The sequence below is a fragment of the Agelaius tricolor genome, unplaced genomic scaffold, assembly GCF_023055355.1.
Source record: "Agelaius tricolor isolate 1412-34295 unplaced genomic scaffold, bAgeTri1.0.p SCAF_5, whole genome shotgun sequence".
Classification (NCBI taxonomy): Eukaryota; Metazoa; Chordata; class Aves; order Passeriformes; family Icteridae; genus Agelaius; species Agelaius tricolor.
In genome coordinates this window covers 18,003,085-18,027,075 of record NW_027269265.1, presented here as the reverse complement: position 1 = coordinate 18,027,075, position 23,991 = coordinate 18,003,085, and the positions used below count along the sequence as shown (strand labels likewise).

At 39.8% G+C, this 23,991-nt stretch overlaps 1 protein-coding gene across 5 annotated transcripts; it reads left to right on the top strand.

The window, feature by feature from the left end:
- Positions 1–1,771: 1,771 nt before the first annotated feature.
- On the top strand, positions 1,772–23,741 carry ZC3H14 (zinc finger CCCH-type containing 14). 5 transcript variants are annotated; one of them, XM_071426659.1, is made up of 17 exons: positions 1,774–1,932; positions 2,679–2,721; positions 5,988–6,102; positions 9,037–9,077; positions 9,226–9,421; positions 9,779–10,199; positions 11,615–11,775; positions 12,850–12,950; positions 13,632–13,787; positions 15,231–15,305; positions 15,729–15,885; positions 17,423–17,646; positions 19,692–19,812; positions 20,745–20,881; positions 21,866–21,960; positions 22,780–22,886; positions 23,459–23,741. In XM_071426659.1, exons 1-17 carry the CDS (start codon positions 1,897–1,899, stop codon positions 23,463–23,465), a joined length of 2,193 nt encoding a protein of 730 aa, XP_071282760.1. In that variant the 5' UTR covers positions 1,774–1,896; the 3' UTR covers positions 23,466–23,741. The 5 variants fall into 5 exon arrangements, with proteins under 5 accessions (XP_071282759.1, XP_071282764.1, XP_071282760.1 ...); XM_071426662.1 differs by lacking the exon at positions 13,632–13,787; XM_071426661.1 differs by lacking the exon at positions 2,679–2,721 and having other exon boundaries at positions 1,795–1,932.
- Positions 23,742–23,991: the final 250 nt, after the last annotated feature.

Sequence of the window (23,991 nt, the reverse complement as noted above, 5' to 3'; positions counted from 1 at the left end):
TGGTGTAGTTAAACTGATTTGTTATTGGTTCTCTCTCGCTGTAACACCAGTGGAGTCAGGCAAACAGCTCAGATCATTAGCAATAATTAGTGTAAGCTATGTCTGTATGATGTTTGATTTATATTAGGAACAGTGATGCAGAAAGGGATTAATACAGCTGTTAACTACAATGCCTGGAGTTTATTTTAATCAGTGGCATTACTTGGAAAAGACCCTTTATCTCTAGGCTGGGCTTTCTATAATATGACTACCATTAAACCAGATGAAGTGAATCCAGGGCATTGGTGCAAAAGATAAATTGTTTGCCTCAAACATTACTTCTTTTTTGCTTACTTGTAGGCTTGTCATCACATCATTCTTCCCCCCTCCGCAACTAATCCCTTGTAGCAGTAAGGGATGCTTGTAGTGGGTGTAGATGTTTGTGCCGGGTGTGTGTGGCCGGTTTTGGCAGTGGAGGGGCTACAGGGCTGACTTCTGTGAGAAGCTGCTGGAAACTTCCTCCATGTCTGTTAAGGAAAAAGCCAGCCAGCTCCAGGATGGACCCTCCACTGGCCAAGGCCAAGCCCATCAGTGGCCCTGGTAGCGCCTCTGGGGTGACATTTGTAAGAAGGGTAGAAGAGTTATTGTGCACAAGCAAATTTCAGCCTGAGAAAGGAATGACAATATGCAATAGGAACAGCTCTGCAGAGCCAAGGTCAGTGCAGAAGGAGGGGCAGGAGCTGCTCCAGGCATCGGAGCCGAGATTCCCCTGCAGCCCGTGGTGAAGACCATGGTGAGGCAGCTGTGGCCCTGAATCTTATGGAGGTCAACAGGGGAGCAGAGATGCACCTGCAGCCGCAGAAGACCCCATGCAGGAGCACATGGATGCCTGGAGGCTGTGGATGTGTGGGAGGCCCGAGCTGGCTCCCAGCAGGACCCATGGTCTTGGGAGAGATGAGCCCACGCTGGAGCAGGTTTGCCACTGGGACCAGTGACCCTGTGGGGGCAGCCTGTTCCTGAAGGACAGACTGACTGTACCTGTGGGACAGGGACCCGTGGCGAGGCCTTTTGTGAGGAACTGCAGCCCGTGAAGAGGATTCACACTGCAGCAGTGAGTATGCAGTCTGTGTGGCAGATGTTTCTGCTGGGAGCAGGGAGAAGCAAACAGCGTCAGAGAAAACAGGGGATGAACTGATCCTAACCCCCATTCCCGTTCCCTGGTGTTGGAGGGAGACAGGCAGGGAATCCAAAATAAAATTAAACTCAGGAAGAAGGAAGGGGTGCCAGGAAAGTGTTTTAAGACTTGGGTTTACTTCTCATTATCCTACTCTGATTTGATTGTTAATTAAACTAATTTCCCCAACTCTGTTTTATCCATGACAGTAATCAGTGAGTGAGGTCTCCTGTTCTTGATCTCAACACATGAGGCTTTTTGTTATATTTTCTCTCTCCTGCCTCGATGGGGAAAGGAGGTGATAAGAGGTTGTGGTGGGCACCAGAAAACCTATGTAGCTGTAGTGTGACATTAAGAGTTACTTGAATACTTTTTGTATAGCTATACCATAATTTATTTGTTTTTTAACAGATAACAGAGTATTCAATTTGTGTAATTCCCGAGAAAGAGCATTAATATTGGAATAACCCCGCAGTTGTTGTTCTGGCATTCAAAGTTACGCCGTTCCCTGTGGGGCGGCCCGGAGCAGGCCCTGCGCCCCCTCAGCCCCGGCTCCGCCCGCCGCTCCCTCCTCGGCCCCGGGGTCCCGCCGCGCTGCGGCCGCCGCCCGGCAGGGGGCGGTGCCGGCGGAGGCCGCGCGCAGAGCCCGAGCGGCGCTCAGTACCCGCGCGGGCTGCGGTGGGAGCCGGGCCCGGGGCCGCGGGGGACGGGCCGGGAGGGGCCGCAGGAGGTTCGGCGCGGCCATGGAGATCGGCACCGAGATCAGCCGCAAGATCCGGGTGAGATAGAAGCAGCCGGGTTGCTCCCTCCGCCCGCGGCAGGAGGCCTGGCCCGCGTGTGGGGGCAGGCCCAGCCGGCGGCTGAGGCACCGGGCTCCGGCCGGCCCCCCCGTCACAGCTGCCGGCCGCGGGGTCCTTCGGCCTCGGGACTCCCCGGGGAGGGCGAGAGCAGGAGAGTAGTTTTTGTGGGAAGCGGAGTGGGGGCACCCCTGTCCTCCTACGGGCAGCTGCCCGGTGCCGTCGGTGTCCCGCGGCTGCCACTGTCCCCCTGCAGAGCCCGCACGGCCCCGGGGCTGCCCGGGGGGCGCGCCGGGGTGGGAGCCCCCGGTACCGGCAGGGCCTGTCAGCCGCTCCCACTCGGCGGTCACAGTTTGGAAATCCCGGCAGGTTTCTATTTCCCTGCTGAGCTGGGAATCACCTTTTATCAGATCATCTTAAATTCGTTTTCTTTGCACCTTATGAGTCCGAGTGGTCTCTGCTTAAAAAAGGGCAGCTGGGACTTGGAGGTTGGATGGTAGCGCAGGCACTGGTCTGTACGGTAGAGAGAGTGAGATTCCGTTACTCTGCTGTCAGCCCCTCGCTGTTAAAACGTTCCTATCCTGAGCGTAGAGAATAGGAAAAGTTTAACATGTTAAATCAATGTGCTCAAACAGTAAATGAGAGAAACTTTGCTAAGGCTCCCACCTCTTTGCAGTTAGAAATACTTTGTTGATCCATCCCTTAAATAATATTTCATTATTTTTTAGGGTGCTATAAAAGGAAAGTTACAGGAGCTGGGGGCTTATGTTGGTAAGTTTTGCCATGTGTTCAGCAATCTTCTCTAGATCATTTTTATTATGTAGGAAAAAACCCAGCTTAGCTAATGGAACTTACTGTTACCTGTGTTATTGCATACAGAAGCCTTAAGCATGAGAAGAAACACCTGAAGTGCTGAACTAGTAAGAAAGAAAGATATATACTTCACAAAATATTATAGTAAGCATAAGAGGAAGCAGTATGTGAACATCAGTCTATGAAGAACTAAAAGAAAACAACTAAGAAGTCAGTCTAATAGTCTTCCCCATAAGAAATGGTGGCAAGGGATTTGAAAGAAAATAAACCATGATGTGAATATCTAAGGAAATTTCTTTGAAGCATTAGGACAAACATGTATAAAGCAAGAGCCTTGGAAATATAGCAGCAGGTAGCTGTGGCCACTCTGAGATGGAATCAGTCTTTCTTAGGCATATTTTTAACAGCTCTTGAATTCAGTGTGAGGCATCTGTTGAAATTAGGAGAGAGGACAAAGATGAGTGAGTGGCTTAGGAATTTAAAAGGCCAGGTCAGAAACATTATGTGGAACAAACCTTTAAAATGAAAGAGCTGTGTTGAGCTAATAATGATGAAATACATGTATCTGAATCTTAGAGGCAGGGGAAGATTTTATTTCGGTTTCTGGCAGGAGGGGTGAACCATGTGAACATCTGTGGTCTTATGGGTTTGTTTGTCTGTTTTTTCTGAACCCGGGAAGAAATGGGTGTTGCACTTCAGAGCAGCTCTTTTCTGCAGCAGTAGAAGTCGGTAACTTAACACAGCATTCTGTTGGAAACAAAATACCTCAGTCCTGAAACTGCATGGTTGTTGTCTGTGATGCTTCTTGGATTTCAGGTGAAGAAAAGGAATTGAAAGCATAATTTAGTGGTCCTGTGAGTTGCAGGGCCAAGTTCAAAGTTAGTTTGAGTCCAAATTCATCTTCTTTCTTATCTTAAGGGAGGCATTGTATTTATGGAAAAATGTATTGGCTCCATAGAAGAGAGTTACCTATGAGCTGATATTCTGAACTCAGTTGGTGCCTAGGAACCATGTTTAGAAGTTTTTAATTGTAAAATCATCTTTTTCACCATCTCAAAGCTTTGTCTTTTTAAGTAACTCATTTTTTGTTGTTTGGTTGGTTGGGGTTTTACCATCATTCCAGGTTTCAGTTTCTCAGTCCTTGATTCTTTGCTTTCTTCTGTATTTCTGAAATAAAAGTCTTTCTTGTCTCTAATACTGAGATACTGGTAGAATACTAGCCATCTTTGATTCCAGCTATGACTGTTCTTTCTTTGTTTGCCTTCTGTCTCTGTATTCAGAGGACAGGTTTCCTGTATTCTCTGGATCAGCAGACAATGTCTGCAGTTTCTTCTCAGTCAGCTTCTCAACTTCTTTAAATAACTTTGTATTCTTTATTGCTAAGTCTGTCTTGCCTTGGCCTCTTTTTTCTTTTTAAACCACTGTTTCCAAATTTCTGTGATTTTTCAGGTTTCTTTTCTTGACTAGAGTATTTTGGACAACTTTTAAAGTAATCTTTTTCAAAAACTCTCCATGTCTTCTTTCAGGTAACCAGTAAAAAGTTGGTTCTCCATTATTTGAGCTTCTGCACAAGAACCATGCTTTTGTTTCTTTCTGTAGCTGCTAATTCTTTTCTCTTGAAAACTCTTCTACAAGAAGATGTTTTGAAACTAACTTGTTGTGTAGAGCTTACAAAGGAAATATTATATATATTAAAGCAAGATGAAGTAAGTTAATTATTCATCAGCTAGGAAATTTTTCAAAAGGCTGTAGTTCCACATGCAGTTTAAGTTGGCATAAGCCAACTAAGTTACTAAGTTTCTACAGTTACTGAGAAAGTAGTAACTTACTAAGTAGTAACCTCCTTCTTCTATCATACTGTTACAGGTAATTGTGCTAACTTATGCTTTTATCTGTACTTAAAATATCTTCTTTACTTTATTATGTGTTGAACCACCTGAAGAGCTTATCATGTTTAAAAGTAGCTTGGCCAATAAATACAATTCATTCTAAGGTCCTAGCTCTGAACATTGGTTCATCTTGTGCAGCTTGTAGTTTGCAGTGAAAAAGAAACCCAAACACAAAGCAGCAACAACAAAAACCAAAACAAACAAAAAGCCACCAAAAAGAAGTGAGGGTTTAAGCTTGGAATGGGTTGTGTTCAGCCCGTTGAGTAGTGGTAGTGCAGGTACAATGTGTGAATTGTATTTTTGTAGTCTAGGGGGGAGATAATTTATTTACAGTGTACACAGGTGTAGAAGAAAGGCAATTCCTTTAATTTGGATTTTGATTTGTATTTTTCATTTTTTAGGTCTTTTTAGTGTTGTGTTCTGTCTTAGCTTGATTGAATAAGCACAGCTGTATCAGTACCTTGATTCAGATTCATAATTTGAGGTATTTCCCAGCTGTTTGCACTTACTATTGTTATGATCACATGATGCCATGGAGTGGGATTGGAGGACATGAGATGTTTGATTAAACTAAATTGAAGTCAGTGCTCAAGAAGCACAACTAATGCCTTTGAGCAACAACTGGGGCAGTCAGTCCTTCAGCAGAGGCCAGAGCTAGGCCAAAGTGAAATGTCAAACACCAAACTCCCCAAACCCTTAATGTGGTAATGTTGGGCTCTAAGCACCTTCCTGTGCATTTTGAGGAGTGGGAGTGCCTTGTATGCAAGGTAAGGGATTTCTCACAGTGTATGAAATTGCATGCATTACAGAGTAGAAATTCAGTCGTGAAGTTGCTGGGATTTGTTTTATTTTTGTAGGTAGAAAATCTGGAAGTTAATACAGTTTTGATTTATTCAATGAACATATCAGAAATGGATATTTATTTGTTTCATTTCTCTAACCAAAGGAAATGTAACAAGGATAAGGTGCTGTATTTGGCAATATTTGAGGTGATTAATATTGTAGATGTTTGCTGGTATTCAAGAAAAAGGATATAGGCAGTGGAGTGGCTTTCTTTTATTTTGTTCTTCTTTCCATTCTGTTTACTCCCTTTTTAAATACACTGATCTTCAGCTTATGCTCTTGTGAAGTTGAGGATCTTTTATTCCTTGCTTGTAGATGAGACTTGTATTGAATCTCATAGGAAATGGAAGTCTCGTTAATTTGCGTCCCTAATCCTCTGCCTGCACAGTCTTTATAGTAAGACAGAAAGAAAATGGTTACTTGTTTAAAGATGTTTGCTATGTCTTTCATGATGTATTATACTTTAAAACAACATATTTCTCTTTCTATTAGATGAAGAGCTCCCTGATTATATTATGGTTATGGTGGCCAATAAGAAGAGTCAAGAGCAGATGACAGAAGACCTTTCCCTTTTCCTTGGAAACAATACTGTCAGGTTTACTGTCTGGTATGTTTGCAAGCTGCTTGTCACACTTCTTATCAGTAGTGCAGGACTGCTTTCTATAAGTCACACCTGACATTTTAAAAAGTTATTTATCTTCCCATTATGTAATTTGTATTAATAAAAACTTCTACTTTGCATGTCTAATAAGTACATTAGCTTTAGTCTGTCAGCAATTAGGCTTTTGAGGTGATATTTAGATGCCAAAGGGCTGGAGGACATATTTGTTTATAAGCCAGTCAGATTAGTAAATAAAGTGCTCAGATAAGTGGGGGCTGTATGTTGAAATTATTCCTGCAAAAGCCCCTGTGATCATGAGAGCATTGTTCACTGCAGTTAGATGTGAAGGACCAATCTGTTTGCTTTTATGCTAACAGTGCTTCAGGTTGCTGTGCATGGGAATTACTATATCAGGGCAGATGAGCAGTGGATCTAATTCTGTGTACTGTCTTTGACAAGGCTTAGCACCAAATGCTTAGGTATTCCCACCTCTCAGGCTATTTATTTATTACCACCACCCAACTCCAAAAATCAAAAGTAGAACCTCAGAATTACTGTGAACAGGACAAGTTAGCAACACTTCAATTCTGCTGTCAGCTCCTGATAATGTAGATTCATTTATTCCATGCTACATGACAAATTTAGGCATTATATTTCTTATGCATTTTCTAATATTGAATTTGTTTTACAGTAGAAACCTGTAAGTAAATCCACATTTCAGACATTTGACTCTAGAGGTTTTGTTGCTTTCAGAGTTATGTATTTTTTCAAGTTAATCTTATTTCTGAATCTCCTACTTAATAGAGCTTTAAAGATCATTATTTTGTTTTGTGTAGATGAGAAAAATACTACAATTTTTTCTCTTTTTCAGTTTGCTTTCTTTGATATATTCATACAGACATTACATTCTGTTCTAATATTTCTTCTATGTAATTGCTTCCTATGAGCTTTTATGTTATTGAATAGCAGAGAGAAACATTTCAGAAGTTGGCTATGTTATGAAATCGTAAATACTGACAAAAAATGAAAAATAGCTCCAGCTATTACAATTCACTGTATTAGCTATTTAAACCTATGGATTTCCAGGTGATAATGTAACTTGTGTGGATATAGTTTGATTTTACTTAGACAGGTTACATTTTTCTCCTGGCATTTGTCAAAACTATAATAGAGGAGTACAATTAAGCATGGACTTTTTTTTGAAATCTGCATTGGCATTTCTTTGCTACCTTTTGTGGCCTGCCTAGGTGAAGCTTTTGGGATTCAGTGTATCAGGAAATCATGCAGTTGTCTTTCTTATAGTAGTTTTGGGAATCAGATCAGTGAAGTTTACAAGTGGATGAGGATGTAGCTCCTGTACTATGGTTTTGACTGAATCCTGATGTACAGTAAAAAATAGTGTAGCAGAAAACACTTTCAGGACTTTGTAAATGAAATGAAAAAATAATAAATATGTAGAGAAAGCAAATTTCATCAAAGAAATCAAGATCATTTTATATATTAATATTTTAAATGATGTATTGACTACATGCACATATACCACCAGCTGGTTTTGACACCTGCTTAAATTTTAAACATAGTGACTCTTTTAACCCTAAGTCAGTATTCTCATTTTATGTGTATATGTATATATATATATATATAAATAAATACAAACTTTGTGTTAAGAGTGCGCTATCAGGTACCAAAGTAGGTATTGGTTAAAAGAAGGATGGAAAGGAAGACAAGATGAAACCTGTGAATAAGCTATAAGGGAACTGGTGGAAAAGTGTTATATAGCATTGTAGCTGTGAGTTTTATATGCTTTTACTTCTTCTAAAGGCAACTCAGAATGTATATATTCTTAAATGTTGGTGAAATGTAGTACTCAGCAAGATCTGCCTTCCTTGGTTTGTCTCTGTAGCTGGTAATTTTGGGCCTTCTGGCAAAAGTTTCACAGCAATTGTGACAAACCTGGCAATCCTGCTGGTTGGCCACCACTTCTTACTCTGAACCAAGTGTCAGATCAGATATTCTGAGGTCAGTGTGAAAACTGATCTGCATCTCCAGAGCTCAGCTGACAAGTGTTCTAGTGAAAGCTCACAAGGAGAACAACTATGAGCCTTCATTATACCCACATGCAGTCTTTGCAATATGTTCTTGTCCCTTAGCTCATTTCAAGTATTCATCCAAAATTATGGACTTGCCCATTATCAGGTTTGAATTCCAAGTAAGATATGAGTTTAAGTATTGGGTTTTTTTTCTTTCTTCTCACTGTAATATCTGTTTATTTTTGAACAGCCTTATTGTATTAAAGCCACATATTTTTTTTGTGTTACTTCAGCTTAGTGCCTTTTTCACAGGCAAAGGGCAGATTTGGTACTTTGCTGAGATATTTTTGCTCACCAGCACATCTCAGAGAGTATTGTTGATATATACAAAGCATGGTGGGAGAATCCTGAGAATCTTACATACTATATATATATAATAGTTTTATACTGTTTGAGTTTGTATTTTCAATTATGTTTAACTCTACTGTGTAATTAAAGTTTCATATACAAAGTAAAATTTTAGGCTATGCTTTAGGCTTCTAACTTAGGTTTTTTGAATCAATCTTTTTGATACTTAACTCCATCGATTGTAGTGAAAGGTGGATAGTACTGGCTCTGAATATGTAAACCAGCTAAATGCCAAAAGCAGATGATGTGGTGAATACTCTGCCTGCATGTGCAAGACATATTGGAGGCAAGGTACTTCAAGCCTCCCTTTTGAGGTTAAACATACTATGGTTGATGGAAAGTGAAGTCTTAAGGGTGGAAAGGCAGTGAGTTTCCAAAACATGATCAGTTTCTATCTATCTCTAGACAGATATCTCTGTCTTTATCAGTCTGAGTGTAAGTTAGAGTTTTTTAATTCTCCTTTTTCTCTTTTGCTTCCTTCCCTGTCTGCTGTCTATTTCAGGCTCCATGGTGTTTTGGATAAGCTGCGCTCCGTGACTACTGGTAAGTAAGAAAATTAAATTTTGAGTGAAGGGAGGCTTATTTTTTCTGTGTAGTATTATACATCTGAGTTGTAAAAATATCTTGTCTGTTTCATTATTTTTTTGTTTATGTGGTTTAATGTAAAAGTGAAAAGTACCTGTCTCCACAGAACCAACCAGTGTAAAATCTTCAGAATCTAATATCTTTGAGAGCAACCTGCCTTCCAGCAAAAGCAGTTCATGTGTGAGTGATGAGAGAAGGCGGGAGGATATCTTGCCCCCTCTTGCAGTGTCAAGCACTCGGACTGAAAGAAATGACTCCAGAGTTTCAACCAGCTCACAGGAGCAGAGGAACACTGCTTCCAGGTGAGGCTGCTGGCTACTTCCTAATGCACCTTCAGACATCAGTAGTTGTGTGAGTGTAATAGCCATTCTAAAGAGTACAGACACTTGGAAAGATACAAGTACTTTTGAAGAGTAAAGCAGTGCTACAATTTGTTGTACAAAAAAACATTAAACTAGAATTCAGTCCTTTAAGAAATGTAGCTCAAAGATTAGATTAGGGTTTAGATTAATTAACCAAACTGAAAAATATCAGTGTGTTAAATTTGTATAAACAGTAATACCTTAATGATTCTTCCCTCCTGGCTTTGATTAAAAGACAAATCTCATTTTCCAGGACTTGACTTGCAGATAATAGTTGGTGATTTCTTTTTTTATCAGGCAGTCTTGTGAAGATGGTTCTGCATCCCGTTTAACGTCTACGGTCAAGCCTTTGAGGGAATTGTCACCTTCTGAAGCTGTAATTGACATTAAACCTGAACCAGATGATCTAATTGATGAAGACCTAAACTTTGTGCAGGAGAATCCTTTGTCACGGAAGAAACCCATTGTGACTGTAACTTACGGTTCCTCTCGTCCCTCGGCCGAGATCTACCGGCCCCCAGCTGTCAGGAGTGCAGATGGCAACGTTCACGTGCCCAGATTGTCACAGCAGGGCAGCCTGCAGGGGAGCCGCCAGTTAGACACACAAGGCTGCAGGTCTTTGGAAACAGGCCAGCTGTGCAATCCAGAAGCATTTGGCAGCTTAGCAGAAGGTCACAGACCCACCTCCAAACTCGGTGCTGATAAAGTGGGCAGTGAGGTTGGTACAACCTAAACTATTGCAAAAGTCTTGTTAGGAACCTAAATTGTTTTGTATGCTTCAGTAAAATCTTGACCTCAGAGAAATCAAAAGACTTCTGTCACTGGTACCAGTAGGTTTGAGATTTCATCCTTTGAGTCCACTGGTAAAAACAGATTGCATAATTTGACATCATTATCTGAGAGCTTGCTGCATTTCTGGGTTAATTACCATATTCATCTTCATGTCATATTGACTTGGACTAACAGGTTAGCACATTATTGAGCTGCATATGATGAATCAGAAATTATAATTTTGATCTTAAAATCATTGAATCAGCATGATTTTCCCTAAGTGTTATGTACACCCCCAGCTTTACACAGTCTTGTAAATCAGGATTTTTGGCATGCTGTTTATTAGCCCAGATACATTGATGATGATGAGGATTATTATTACTATTCTCTTTAGAACCATGTCAGTTAAGAATTCTTTGGGATGGATGTTGGACAAGGACAAACTAAAAGATGATTGCTGCCCTAAGTACTTTGGAGGCCAAGCTAAACCAGGCAGGGTGGTAGTCCTAGCTGATAGACTATCTGTATGAATGAAGAGCCTTTTTTGAGAGGAATGAAGATAGTTAGGGCTACTAATGTTGTAATGATTTTACAAACCTTGTATTGCAAGTGCATCTATGTTTATTGCAGCTCATAAAGTTCTCTGTCTTTGCCACTACTTAATTCTGTATAAAGGATAATGAATTTTACTTGGAAATCTAGAATGCTTTACAAAGATACATTCTGGTGTCTTAGTTTTTGAGAATGGAGAAGTGCAAATGAGAATATAATGATTTATTTAATGTACAGAAATCACTGATGAATGTCAGGAGCATCTCTCCTTGGAAATGTTCAAAAAAGGTCTTGTGATACTTTTCTTCTGTTACTGTTGCATGAATAATGTCCAGAAGAGACAACAGGGACCTTGCACTATCTAAACTGGACCATTCTGTGTGAAACAATTAGCATTCTTTGAAATATGTAGTTTTCTTGCTTAAAATGAATCGTTGCACCTGTCTGAAATTAGAGTTGATACAGAGGAAGAAATTAATATTTACTGATTGCACTTTTCTCTTTCAGTCTTTCAACATACTCATCAGATGAATACTATAAATTTCTTTGGAAAACCCTGGTTTTCTGTAGGCGTTGGATAATTTTTCTGTACTTGAGAGATTTTTTTCTTATTTTTTCCTTAGTGTTGTTTACAGTTACATTTCCAGTGACATGTTTCAGTGTAAATGTGTCTGATTTTCATATTACCCAGAGCAGTCACTTGTCCAACTGGAATGGAAGTACTCCATCTCCTGGCTCCGGGTGGAATTGCAGTGCTTTCTTTGCTGGTTTATGCTAAATGAGCTGTTTTGCCTGCTCTGTGCGTTGTAGGAGGAAAGCTCCAGGAAGAGACGGCTGCCTGTTGTAAGCTCGGTAGTCAAAGTGAAAAAGTTCTGTAATGATGGAGAAGATGAAGAGGAAGAGGAAGACTATGGATTGCGAACAGGAAGCATCTCCAGCAGTGTGTCTGTACCTGCAAAGCCAGAGAGAAGGTACTGAAGGTCTCACTGTTTCTGTGTTTTCAAGAATTAATATAATGAATGAAAACTTTGGAAGTGGGGAAAATCAGTTTGCACTTTCAAAAATTGACAGACAAAATTTAGTAAACAATTTTAATATTTTTTTGTACTATCTCACAACTCTGTGGGTGAGATACCTTTTTATGCCACCCTTTTGCCTTTGATTTTGTAACCTCTTTTCATTATTGCATGTAATGCAATGCAGTGTGAATTTTTACATTATTTGGGTGAAGCTTACTGGCAAAAGAACATGAATGTTGACATGTTTCAGACCAGGTATTTATTACAGTAAAATAATTTTTCAGTAATTTGATTTATTTTTAAGAATTGTTTTCAAACCAGTTATCACTTGTTCTTTAAGGTGATTTCAACTTTTCAAACAGTCTTCAGAGGTTTTTCCCTTTTTTCTGCTCCCTAATTCTATCCAAATGTCAGGCATTAGTCAAAATGCATACCTTTTGTATGTGATTTTTAACAACAGTATAAGAACATATAAACTAGAGAAGAGATGGTTCTACTGACCTACAGTGATAGCTGTATAAGATTTATTGTAAGCTAATATACTGTGTTTAATTTATCTTCAGTACCACAGCACATTGGTCTGATTTAAGCTTCCTTATTGTTGATTTTAAAGACAAGCAGAAAGCCTCTTTTTACAAATAATATGTTTTTGATAGAGTCATTGTAATTATGCAGCTGGATCATATTTCTCAGGATGGCTGCATAATTATTGGTGCCAGCACAAACATAGCAAGAGAAAAGTGGTGGGCAGAGGTGGGAAAAAATTAATGGCAGAGAGTGCCTTTCATATGTAGCGTGGTTTTAGAGCAGTTTGAGAGGTGAAATCAGACATCTGGGCTTCCATTTTTTAGAGCATTTTGTGGATCCCCATCCACTGAGAGAATAGATTAACTGAAAACTGTTTTGGATAAAATAATTGTAGATGATTTCTGTTAATATTTTTCCTGTTGAAATAACTGTCTTTAACATGGATACTGTTGCTGTGCAATCCGTGTCCGATTAATTTTTTTTTTTTATTTCCTTTAGACCTTCGTTGCCGCCTTCAAAACAGGCCAATAAGAATTTAATACTGAAAGCAATCTCTGAAGCACAGGAATCGGTTACAAAAACAACCAATTATTCCACTGGTAACTAGCATTGATTTTGCTTGTGTTAATCTGTGATATTTCCAAATTCTCTTGTATAAATCCAAGCTAAAGAAAGTGCTTAGAGAGAAGTCTGAATGCTAAATAGCAAGTCAGTTATACTTGAGGGATTTACTGTGTCTTGTTTCATTGCATTGATGTTCAGTGATGAATTATGAAAACATAAATGAGGGAGAGGATCTTTTTGAACCTAAGTGATTCTATGAATCTGCTGCCATTTTTTTGTTCTATTCTATTTGCAAGCACTTCAGCAAAGGGTAGCTAGCATCATATGAAAAGACATATTGATGATCCATGATTATTTATATGAAAGATGGAATTAAAAGTGATTTCAAAACTGTCAGAAAGTACCACATTAATTATATGTAGAAGTGGATGAATGAGTGGTTTGCTGTTGTCACTCTAATCCTTCTCATGCTGTTCTGTCTTACAAATAGGAGTTCTGAGGTGCCACTCAGGGTGCTCTGTGCACATGCACAAATACACTTGAACAATAAGAATTTTACAAATAGCTAAAGGTGCTTTTTGTGGAGACAGACGCTTGGGGTTTTTGTGTGTGTCTAGGAATTTGTGAGAGTTATTTTAGCACAATATATCTAAAAACAGTACTGTTGTGTGATTGGGTAGTATGTAAATGATTTGCCATTGTTTCTCTATTTAAAGTTCCACAGAAACAGACTGTTCCAGTTGCACCAAGAACTCGAATTAGCCCAGAAGAATCACAGTTAGAAGTAATTCATGTGCAAAGCAGACTGCCTGTTCTGAGTTCTCAGCTTCAAGTAGAAGAGTCAAAGGAGCAGACAGTTGAAGGAATTCAAGGTCATCTGATAATATTTTTCAAGAATTTATACTAGGGAATATCATTGTACAAGCTGAGCAGAGAAAAGGAAAGGAATGCTTTTAATTTTTAAGTCTGCATCAGAAGTTGCATGCAGAGCTGCCCTGAAGACCGTGCAGCTTTCAAAAGCATGGCTGTCAGATAGATCCATGTATCCAAACACACACACAGACAACCTCAGAGGAATTAATCAGTAAGCAAAGAATGTTACAGCTCTGTGGCATGTCACTGAACAATAATTTTGCATAAGCACTTACATTTGGATTCCTTCTCTTTTCCCCATCTTTTGCATATTTTCCTTAGTATCTTGTAGGAGTAATTCTGTCACAAAGCTTAAGTGAGAGTGAAGATACTCTAGAGTATTTAAAACAATTTTCCAGCATATGAAGTATTAAAAGATTCTTTCAACACATGGTTTCCACACAAATGGTTATAGTGTTTTATTTTTCAGTTTAAATATAAGAATACTCTATTTGCTCTTACAGGACAGCTGATACCAGGCTAACTGTGTCAGCTTTGGTTTTTACTTCTGTTTTGAATCTCCTAAAGGGCATAATATTTAAAGGCAGTCAAAGTGCCTTTTCAGCATGGTTTTCTTACAGAGGATGGGGGATTGTTAGTCACAGGGAATCAGAGAAGTAAGGCAGGAGAAAAAATATGTCTGTAACAAGTACTTAGTTTATACTTGCTAAGTGTTTAGATATTTGGATAATGAATTAAATTTGGTTTTGAGTAAGATTTTTGTTACATCATCCTATAATCATTGTAAAGGAATGGTAAACATTCATTATTTTAAAAAGATTTTTGCAGTTGCTTATTCCTAATATAGATGTATTTGGAATCTTTCTGCCACCGTAAAGTATGTGAGAAATAGCTTTATCAGCCTTTGAATTAATGCACAGAAAATAATTATGCTTAATATTTTCACTCTTTTACTATTGAAATGGAAATGATAGCTTGCTTAGGAAATGTACAGAAAGCAAAAATAAATTTTCAAGGCATATCTCAAATGTAGAACAGTGCTGCTCTGATTTGCTTCAGCTCTTTTAAGAAGACTGTAAAGTAGTCCCTTGCTATTTGCTTTCCTCTGTGTGTGTTCTCTGAATGGCCAACTCCTCTACAAATGAGGAGGAGGAACTTGGCCTTCATCAGTTGCTGTGCCCACAGACCTCATTTGTACTGAGCAGCGATTATGGGAACGAGTAGTGTCCTACAGTACTTAGATTTTGCCATGTTACTGTTCCTGAAACAATGGGAAAAGGGTTCATAATAATGAGAATGGCCTTTAAAAATGTTAAAAGTGTGAATGTTTTTGTTGTTGATTTTTTTAATCAAAAGAATTAAGAGATTGTGCCTCAGTTCTCTAATCTATAGTTTCATGTTGACATGCTGTTAAATATGCTTCTTATTGCTGTTTTTTTTAGGAATTGAACAAAAGGAGCTCTCTTGTCGGCTTCAGATTGATCCTATGATTGAAGATGCCTTGCAAGTGTCTCAGGGTTAAGTCTTGTGATCTTTTTTCTTGACATCTAATATTACTGGCCAGTGAATGTTAAGAATTAATTATACTGATTTCTACAATTATCTAGTTTCTACATCTCTAAGGAATGAATGCATTACATTAGTAGCTGTTCAGAGGATGAGAGATTTGGAGGGGGAGGGGAGTTGTTCAATGCTGTTTCAGTATAGCCATTCCACTTACAAAATTTCCTGATCTGACCTAATATGGCTTATGGCTTCTGTGGATCCACCCCTGTGGAATTAACAGGAAAGTAAAAATGTTTGCTGGAAACTACTAGGAAGAAATTAAAACAAAGTAAGATTAGCTTAGCGACCATGTAAATTGATATTAGAAATATGCTATAAGAGTACAACTGCCACCTTATTTTACTCTTTTCTATGTAATTTTTCTCCCACTGCAGATTACTGTGACCCAGAGTCTCTGGTGCACTCAGATACTCGCTCGTTCATCCTGAAGAAGCCCAGGTTGTCAGAGGAGATGGTGCCACAGAATCAGCAACTGGGGAAGAAGGGCACAGAGGCAGTGCGAGTTCACTCAGGACGTCTGATACAGACACGGTGAAAAGCTACTGCATTTAGGAGGGTTGCTAGTCAAATTGCTTGTTTGTGGTTTAGATGGAGCCATTTGGTCAGACTTGTGCTTTGTCAGGTCAGTCAGGAGGTGTGAAATCATGCAAAATGGACTGACTTTGAATAGCAGAAGAAAAAAAGCAGGGGCAAAAAGCCTCACAGGAATCCTTCTCTAGGAAAGTAATCGTAGGGTCAACTGTAGCTTGAGCAAGTCTTTGATTTGCAAGAAAGAAGGAACTGAAAGTACTGCTCTTCTGTTCTGATTTCTGAAATCTTAGTCAAGTAACCATTTTGCTTAAATTGCCTTTAGTTTTATACCTGTTTAACCCTTGGATTACATTTCTTAAGAAAAATCTTTTAACATAGTATTGAGTGTGGTGAATCCTGGACAATGATTTAAGGCTCCTTACTGGAGAATTTGACCAGGAGAAGCTTAAAGTTCATGTCAGCTTCAAACGAAGTTCCAGGTAACAAATAGTCCTACCTGTTACAAGTTAAAGCCACTCTGAACAGCGTGATGAACTTCATCACCTGGGCTGCTGTGCTTGAGAATCTGCTGGTGTTTCCTTTCTGTGAGTGGCTTTCAGCAGCCTGTGTTAATTGAAAACAAAACTAACACTGAGCAAACAAACCCAAAAGGATAACCTGGCAATATTACAGTTGAAAGCTGTGACTGTGCTATAGGAGAGAGGTAAATTTTTGCATGTGAATAGGTCGGTTTCTGACTCCTTCAGTCTGAAAGTTTTTGCTCATGGTGTTTTTCATGTTCTGGTTTCTGTCCTCTTAAAGGCATTCTACAGTGTAGTTGCTTTTAGCCTCACTTCATATGGAAGCGAAGTTTATCCCATTGCTGTTTGTCTAAGATGAGAGCTCCACAGTTCTCCAATACTTAGAATTGCTTGTCATTCAGGAAATCCCTCAGGTGAAATGGATGGGATGGTGAAAGGCTGGAGAAAACGTATATGTTCCCTGTTTTAATGCTCCTTCTTATCCATGCTGACTACTGTCAGATACAGGACACTAGGCTATTAGTGTCTGACCTTTTAGTCTGGCTGAGTGTCAAAGTTCTTAGTATCAGTATTGCAATTCTCTCATCCTAGTTCTAAAGACTTTTACACCACTTGTTTCATAATGTGCTTTTCAGTAATTTTGAGGAGACATGTGTTTGGTGTGTTAAGAGGCTTGTAATTCCAAGAATGATATTTACTCTCTTTTTCTGCCTCAAAACTGCAAATTCCACAGGATTGACTGTTTGTAAATGAGCTTTTGGATCTGTCTGTTGAGCAGAATGCAGCAAACTGAACTTGTACCTAGAGCTGTGGTTCTTATTAGTGCTTCAGGGAGACTAGAAGTCTAACTGCTAACTGGAGTGCATTACCAGTAATTGCTAAAAGAAGGTCTGTCACTGCTTGACTACTACTGACATTGATAAGCTTGTACTACTTTCACTCACTACCACAGCTCACATTCACTCAAATCTCTTGACTCAGAAAATGTAAATTTACTATATTTCTTTGTTTAATAGAGACCAGCTTGCACAGCCAGAGAAGCCTGCTAGTCCCAAGTTCATTGTGACACTGGATGGCGTGCCCAGTCCACCAGGATATCTCTCTGATCAGGAGGAGGAAGAGATGTGTCTAATGGAAGGGTTGAAGCCAGTTACCCAGCACATGTGTGCTGGCAGAGGATTGAAAGGTCTTCGAGCACAGCAGATGCAGATTGTAACCAGGCAGCTGGAGAACTGTGATGGTAATTATACTGACCAACCTTGCTGTGCTGCTTGAGCATGGCTACACCTCCTGGATATATCATTCTTAAGAAACCCAAGTGGTGGTGTTTATTCTTCAAATTAGAGCATTCTTTAGGCAAATGAAATCTGGGAGTTCAGTGGGACCATATCTTCAGAAGCCTTTGTCTTGGAATACTAGAACAATATGGCACATGGTAGTTCTCCACACATCTTAGTATTTGGTAAAATTTGGTTGGGTTTTTTTAGGTAGGTTTTTTTTTTTTGTTTGTTTGGGCTTTTTTTGAGTTTTTGGGTTTTTTTTTTGTTCTGGGGTTTTTGTTGTTTTTTTTTTTTTTTTTGTGGGGTTGGCGTTTTTGTTGTTGTTTTGTGGGGCTTTTTTGTTTGTTTTTTGCAAATGTAGTTGGTCTTCATTGCCAGAAATCTGCCCTTCTGGTTGACCTGTTATAATTTGTCCCTGTGCTGATTGACAGGTGATGTTACAGTTAACACACTGACATGCCTTGAACCTTTAAAAATGTGTCAGATGGTATTAATGTTTCTGTCAAGGGTTGTGACACTGGAAGGAGCCTGGTAGTGTAAGGTGTTGGTAGAGTCCAGTGGCTAGCACCTGAAAGCAGAACTTAACAGTGCGTGATTTTACGTGAAGGTTTCTATATTCTCTTTCTGTATTTCTTTTGAATAACATGAGAAGTTGCTTGCTGAGCCATGTTTGAATTGTTTAGAATGCTGACATGGTGATGAAAACCACAGAGGTTACTGTTTTGTCATAGGCCTGTTGAGCACATGCCTGAGGGCTGTGCTGAGAACCCTTAAATTGCATGGATCCAGCTGTAAATGTGTAATGCAATTATGAGAGCACCATAGCAAAAAGTCTTCTAAGTCCATGTCCTTTCATTTCCCTGGCTGCAGAAGATTAAGGCAGCCTTAAAGATTAAGGGAATGTTGTGTATTCATGCACTTCACTAGCACAGAGAAACGATTGTTAGAGTACTTCCTTGCAAATCCATGCTTTGCTGTGTGTAGCTTCAGACTCTTCACCAAAGCTGGTTGGTAGAGGAGAGTTGCCAGCACAGTCCTAGCTCTGTTGAGGATTCCTGTGAATTTGCAGGGATGGGATTGAAGCTCACACACAATCAGATCCGTGTGGAAGTGATCTGTACGGGCCAGTGTGGTCCTATAACAGGATGGCATTATTTGGCTTTGGTGGGTTGCAAGGAGAAGGCATAAATGAGGCTAAGGATGGAATGAAGCTGGAGCAATTTGTGTCATCAATGGGATCAGAGAAGGAAATCTAGGCAGTGCTGGAAAACTTTGAAGAGCCAAAGGTTTAGGCAGATTGGGGAAATAAGACAACAGCAACATATGTACAATTGTTTGAATTTGGAGAATAAGGTTTTCTAAGCAATTTAAATAGGAGAAAGTCAAAGTCTCATGTTTTTGTGGGGATAGTGAAGGTGTGGAATGTTTCAGCTTAGAATTTCTTAAAATACTTTTTGGATTAGAGTCTGGGTTCAGGTAACTGAAGTGTCTTAACAAATTACATAAAGTGGTTCTTCTTCAGTATATGCTCCCATAATAATAAATCCGATTATCATAAAAATTGATTTTTAACTTTCATCTCTTGAAATAAATTTCTAGAGTAAAAAATACCTTGGAGAAAGAAACATGGCTATAATTAACTCATGGCTCAGCAGAACAGTCATAACTCAGGTTCAGCTGGGATCATTGCCTTGTCTGTCCAAATCTTTAAATCAGTCCGGATTGAAAAAGAAAACTGATTTATTTTGCTTGTAAACAGTGCAAATTTGATATTTTATGATTAAGCTGCCAAAAGTCTAGTATTATGACTTTCCACTTTATGGTTTTGGAAATTTTCTTTGGAAAATATGATGTACATAAACTCTTACTGTCATGATTTTTTTGATTAAGAGAGAATAGAAGTACAGTGAATTTTGATCATGCTAGATTGTTTACACCAAGTTGCATATAGAATCATAAAGGTCCCAGCTTGGGGTTGTTTTTTTTCTTCTTTCTTACCATCCAGTGGAAATGGAAGACTTAAGTATGCTACAAAGGCAGGAGAAGGTGCTGGACCGCTGCAAGTACTGGCCTGCCTGTAAAAATGGAGATGAATGTGTGTACCATCACCCCACACTACCTTGCAAGTGAGTAGTACAGGGCTCATCCACTTGACATGCTATTTTGATTTTCATTCCAGTGCTGCAAACTTCTGCTCTGTGCCAGTAAATATTCCAAGGCAGCACAAACCTGTCAGGGCAGGATCAGAGCTAGATTATCACACTGTTATTCCTTCTGTTTTCTGTCCCTCTCCCAAGTGTCAGAACACTGGGATGGCTGCTGCACCCTTGCAGAAGAAAGCTTTAGTTTAGAGTGCAGGCTGTTGTCCCTGAGTTGCTTGAAGATGCAGGAATTAGCATCTTAAAAGAATAGGCCCTCTTCTGCCAGCTGTTACAGTGCTTTTGAAGGTTAGGTTATTGTTACATAGTAATGCAGTGATTGTGGGTTTTAAATTGGAAAGAGAAGGCAAACTCTTGAACGTGCCCTGTGCCTTTGACTTCTCTTCCATAAGCAGCAACAGTCCAGGAAAACAGTGCCTGTTTTGAGGTAACTCTTACCAGATTGGGTAATTTCAGTTACTTGGACATTTGAATTATCTTATAAAATCTGGTGTAACTAAATTCAAAATAAAACTCTTCAGAGAAAACCATGTTACTAGGGAACACTGCACCCCTCTCTGGGCAAGGTCTGATTTCACAGTGCCTTTGTCACTCTGCCACACAGTAGGAGGGACATGTCCTGGCTTGCACCAAGGAGTTTGGGACCAAACTGTCCTGAGAGTGAGGTGGTTCGGTTGTTCACTGCATGGAGGTGGGGTATGCAGGAAGAGCAGCTGAGTGCTGCTGTGTGGGTGCACAGTTCATGCACTACACTGTGTGCCCCACTTGGGAAGGAACCAAGACATGCCCCAGCCCTGCTGCACCTCTGGCTTTCTGTGATACTCTGGCTTTGGTGTGCAACAGATGCCTCGGGATTTTGCTCCAAGTATGAGCTTTTAACTCAATTTCTTTTCCCTCAGAGTTTTTCCTAACTGCAAATTTGCTGATAAATGTCTGTTCATCCATCCAAACTGTAAATATGATGCAAAGTGCACTAAGCCAGACTGTCCTTACACTCACGCCAGTCGACGAATCCCCCATCCATCTCCTAAACCAGGTGAGCACATCTTGTTTTCTGAGCTTTCAATGACAGTGCTAAAGGGACAACAGTATTTCTGGAAACAGAAACTGACAGTGATAAAAAAAATATTTTTTTGCTTGAGTTGACCTAATTTTTTTACAATTCTTAATGCAAGTTTAAGAATAATAATCCAGTGTTACTGCAAAAACTGTTACCAGAAAAATCCTCCAATGCTCTTACACAGGAGTCCCTATAAAGGCTGTCCAAGGCCAAAGTGGTGACTTGCACAACTTGTCTGTTTTTCTGAAGGGATTAGCCAGCACTGCAGTTTTGCTCAGATTTTTTTCCTTAAATTGGACATATCTTGTACCAAGGGCCTGTGATACACACTGAAAACAGAGGCTCCTGCCTTTGAACATTTTTTTTTCTTTAATGTCAGTGTAGAAGTGAAGTTGGTGTAGTGATGAGATGACTTTTGGGGTGAGGTTACTTGCTGAAGACAGTAGCTGTGTTTGATATGGGTTGGTGTTGAGCCTTTGAACCATGCCGAGGTGCAGGACCTTTACTGCATGATCTTTTGGAAGTAATTTAGCCCCTAGTAAGTTCATGCAGTTTTGTTACCTCGCCAGAAACCAAGTACAATGTGCTTGTCTCCTGTATCATTTCCAGCAGCTCCTCCATATTCCTGGAAAGTGCAGTGCCTGTGCTTCTCTGTTTGGTCAGCTGAAACTCTAACAGGCTTCCTGCTGGCTAAATTTAACATCTGAGATTCTCTGCCTACTGGAATCTCTGTGATGGGGAAGAACCAAGTTAAGTGATTACCTGATAGCCTTGTTTTACTCCAGGATCTACTAACTGCATTGGGAAATGCTGGTTTTATTTCTTGCTGAATTTTGGTGTATTATAAAATGGAATTTTTACCAGAAAGATTGATGTATTTAAGGTTGTGCAGAGCTGTCTTGAAAAGGCAATTTATTCTGATCCAGACTCACTTCCTGTTCTTTTTGTTTCTACTGTTAGCACCCCTGCCCACACTGTCCATACCCTCCAGTAGTCCGCTGTGCAAGTTTTTTCCAGCTTGTAAGAAAATGGAGTGTCCATTTTACCACCCAAAAGTAAGATATATCTCCTATCTTTCTTCCGTTCTAGAAAGAGACTTAAAACATGCTACTTTGGGACAGGAAATGTTAATAGGATTTAACACTTTTTTCTTTTACTGTTCACGTTTTGACTTTGCCTTATAAGGAGAATACACAAATGTAGTGATTTAAGGAATTTGGAAAATTATACTTTCAAGTTATCTTACTACCAAATGCTGCTGGGGAGCTTCAAATAGGACATATCTCTTCAGAATATACCCAGAGAGGAGCCTTTTGGGAAGGAATATGTCTCAAGACTCTTGACTCTTCCTTCAGATATGCTGCAAAATACAAAAAACTTTAAAGATTGCCCAGTTACCCTAAAATTTATTAATGTAATCTTTATACTACAGGAGTCTATTACTTGGGTACTTGTATAGAATTGTGTCCCTGCATCTAATGCCAGGAAGTGTAGTGCTTTTTCCAGCCCTAATAATGCCAAAATACCCATGCTCAGATACTATTAGCCAGATACTCTGGCTTTTCTCCCCCCTCATGCTCCCGACTTGTACACAGAGATCAATTTAAGCTGAACTCTGTAAACTGTTGCAAGCAAAGGAATCTCCACCAGTCAGTGCAGTGGCAGTTTTGGAGCATGAAATTCATAGTTGGTACATCTTGAAAAGGATTTTTTGTCACTGGGTTGAGCTGGTTGCACTGGTGGAGGCAGGTGTTGGCTCAGTTGCAGGTGAGATGTGTCACACAGCAATACCAGGGTCACAGTACAGCTCAGCATGTTCAGGAGTTCAGGCAGCTAGCACTGAGAAGCCTCTTCTGAAATACTTTTGGTTTTAGCATTGTAGGTTTAATACACAATGTACGAGACCAGACTGCACTTTCTACCATCCCACTGTTGCTGTACCTCCACGCCACGCCTTGAAATGGACTCGAACTCAAGCCAGGTGAGAAATACTCTAAACCTAACCAAGAAAAATAAAAGGTATGTTATGACATTACTAATGTAGTTTTACTCACAGACATAATATGTGTGTGAGGAACAGCAAAGATGTATGAAGAAACATACCCCTTATGGGCAGCTTTCTTTTGAAGACAATCCTGTGCTGTTGTTTGGTAGTAGTTGTATAAACATTAACTAATGTGATGCAAGCCTGATAAACAGGTGCCCTGCAGCTGAGACAGAGCAGTCACTGGCATCCTCACCTGGACAGGTGGTGTTTTCTGAGTTGTATTTGAATAAAGCTGAAGATCCTTTTACCATTGTTTTATCTTATGTCTAAGATGTCTTTTCCACAATAGGTTCAGCTGTTTTCTTGGAGTGTTTCTGGCAGAGCAGCTCCTTCCTGTCATCTGCCTGTGATTTCATAAACCAGTAGCAGACTTCCCAAAGCTGCAGCTATGGGCCTGCCATAAGGCTCATGTGATTTAATGGTCCAATCCCCTCTGCAAAGGTTTTAACCATTACAGGGGTGGGGCAGAATTGCTTCTTACGGAATTGGTTTTTTTTCCTCCTCAGTGAATGAATATGGTACGGCCTGGGACTGAGCTTTGCCTCCTCTGGACAGTAGAGGACAGGAGGATCAACCACCAGGACACAGGATGCTAGGAAAGACTCATACATTTTGGACTTGGAATATACATTGTTTTCATAAAACGAGGTTGATTGCATACTTGAAATGTCTCTAATTTTCCAAGTTTGTAAGTTTGGACAATTTTACATTTTTTTTACGCTGTAAGAAAAAAACATCTGTGTAAGAAAAGTTTTACTTTTAAGTTCCATTAAAAACCTTCAAAGCACATTTTGTGTTCTGTTTGTGTAATGTTCCTTGTTTAATGGTTGGTGTGTTGAAGAATAAAGTATGGCAGCAGAAGCACTTAGAAAGCTTATTCCTGTGTTGGGATTGTACTGGAAGTACTTTTTGTGCAAGTGCTTGGTACAGTGCACATGGCTGCACTGCTGTCCCAGCACCCAGGGACTGGGTAAAGACAAGTGCTTTGTCTTTTGGGTGTTGTTCAGTGCAGTGGTTGTCACAGTCCTTCAGCTCTTTA

What these genes read in the sequence shown, in the direction of transcription:
- ZC3H14 (XM_071426658.1), top strand. Translation starts at nt 1,897, where the DNA reads ATGGAGATCGGCACCGAGATCAGCCGCAAGATCCGG. An exon ending in GCTGCGCTCCGTGACTACTG is followed by an intron (nt 9,078 to 9,225) that starts GTAAGTAAGAAA and finishes CTGTCTCCACAG; the next exon opens with AACCAACCAGTGTAAAATCT. An exon ending in CACCCCACACTACCTTGCAA is followed by an intron (nt 19,813 to 20,744) that starts GTGAGTAGTACA and finishes CTTTTCCCTCAG; the next exon opens with AGTTTTTCCTAACTGCAAAT.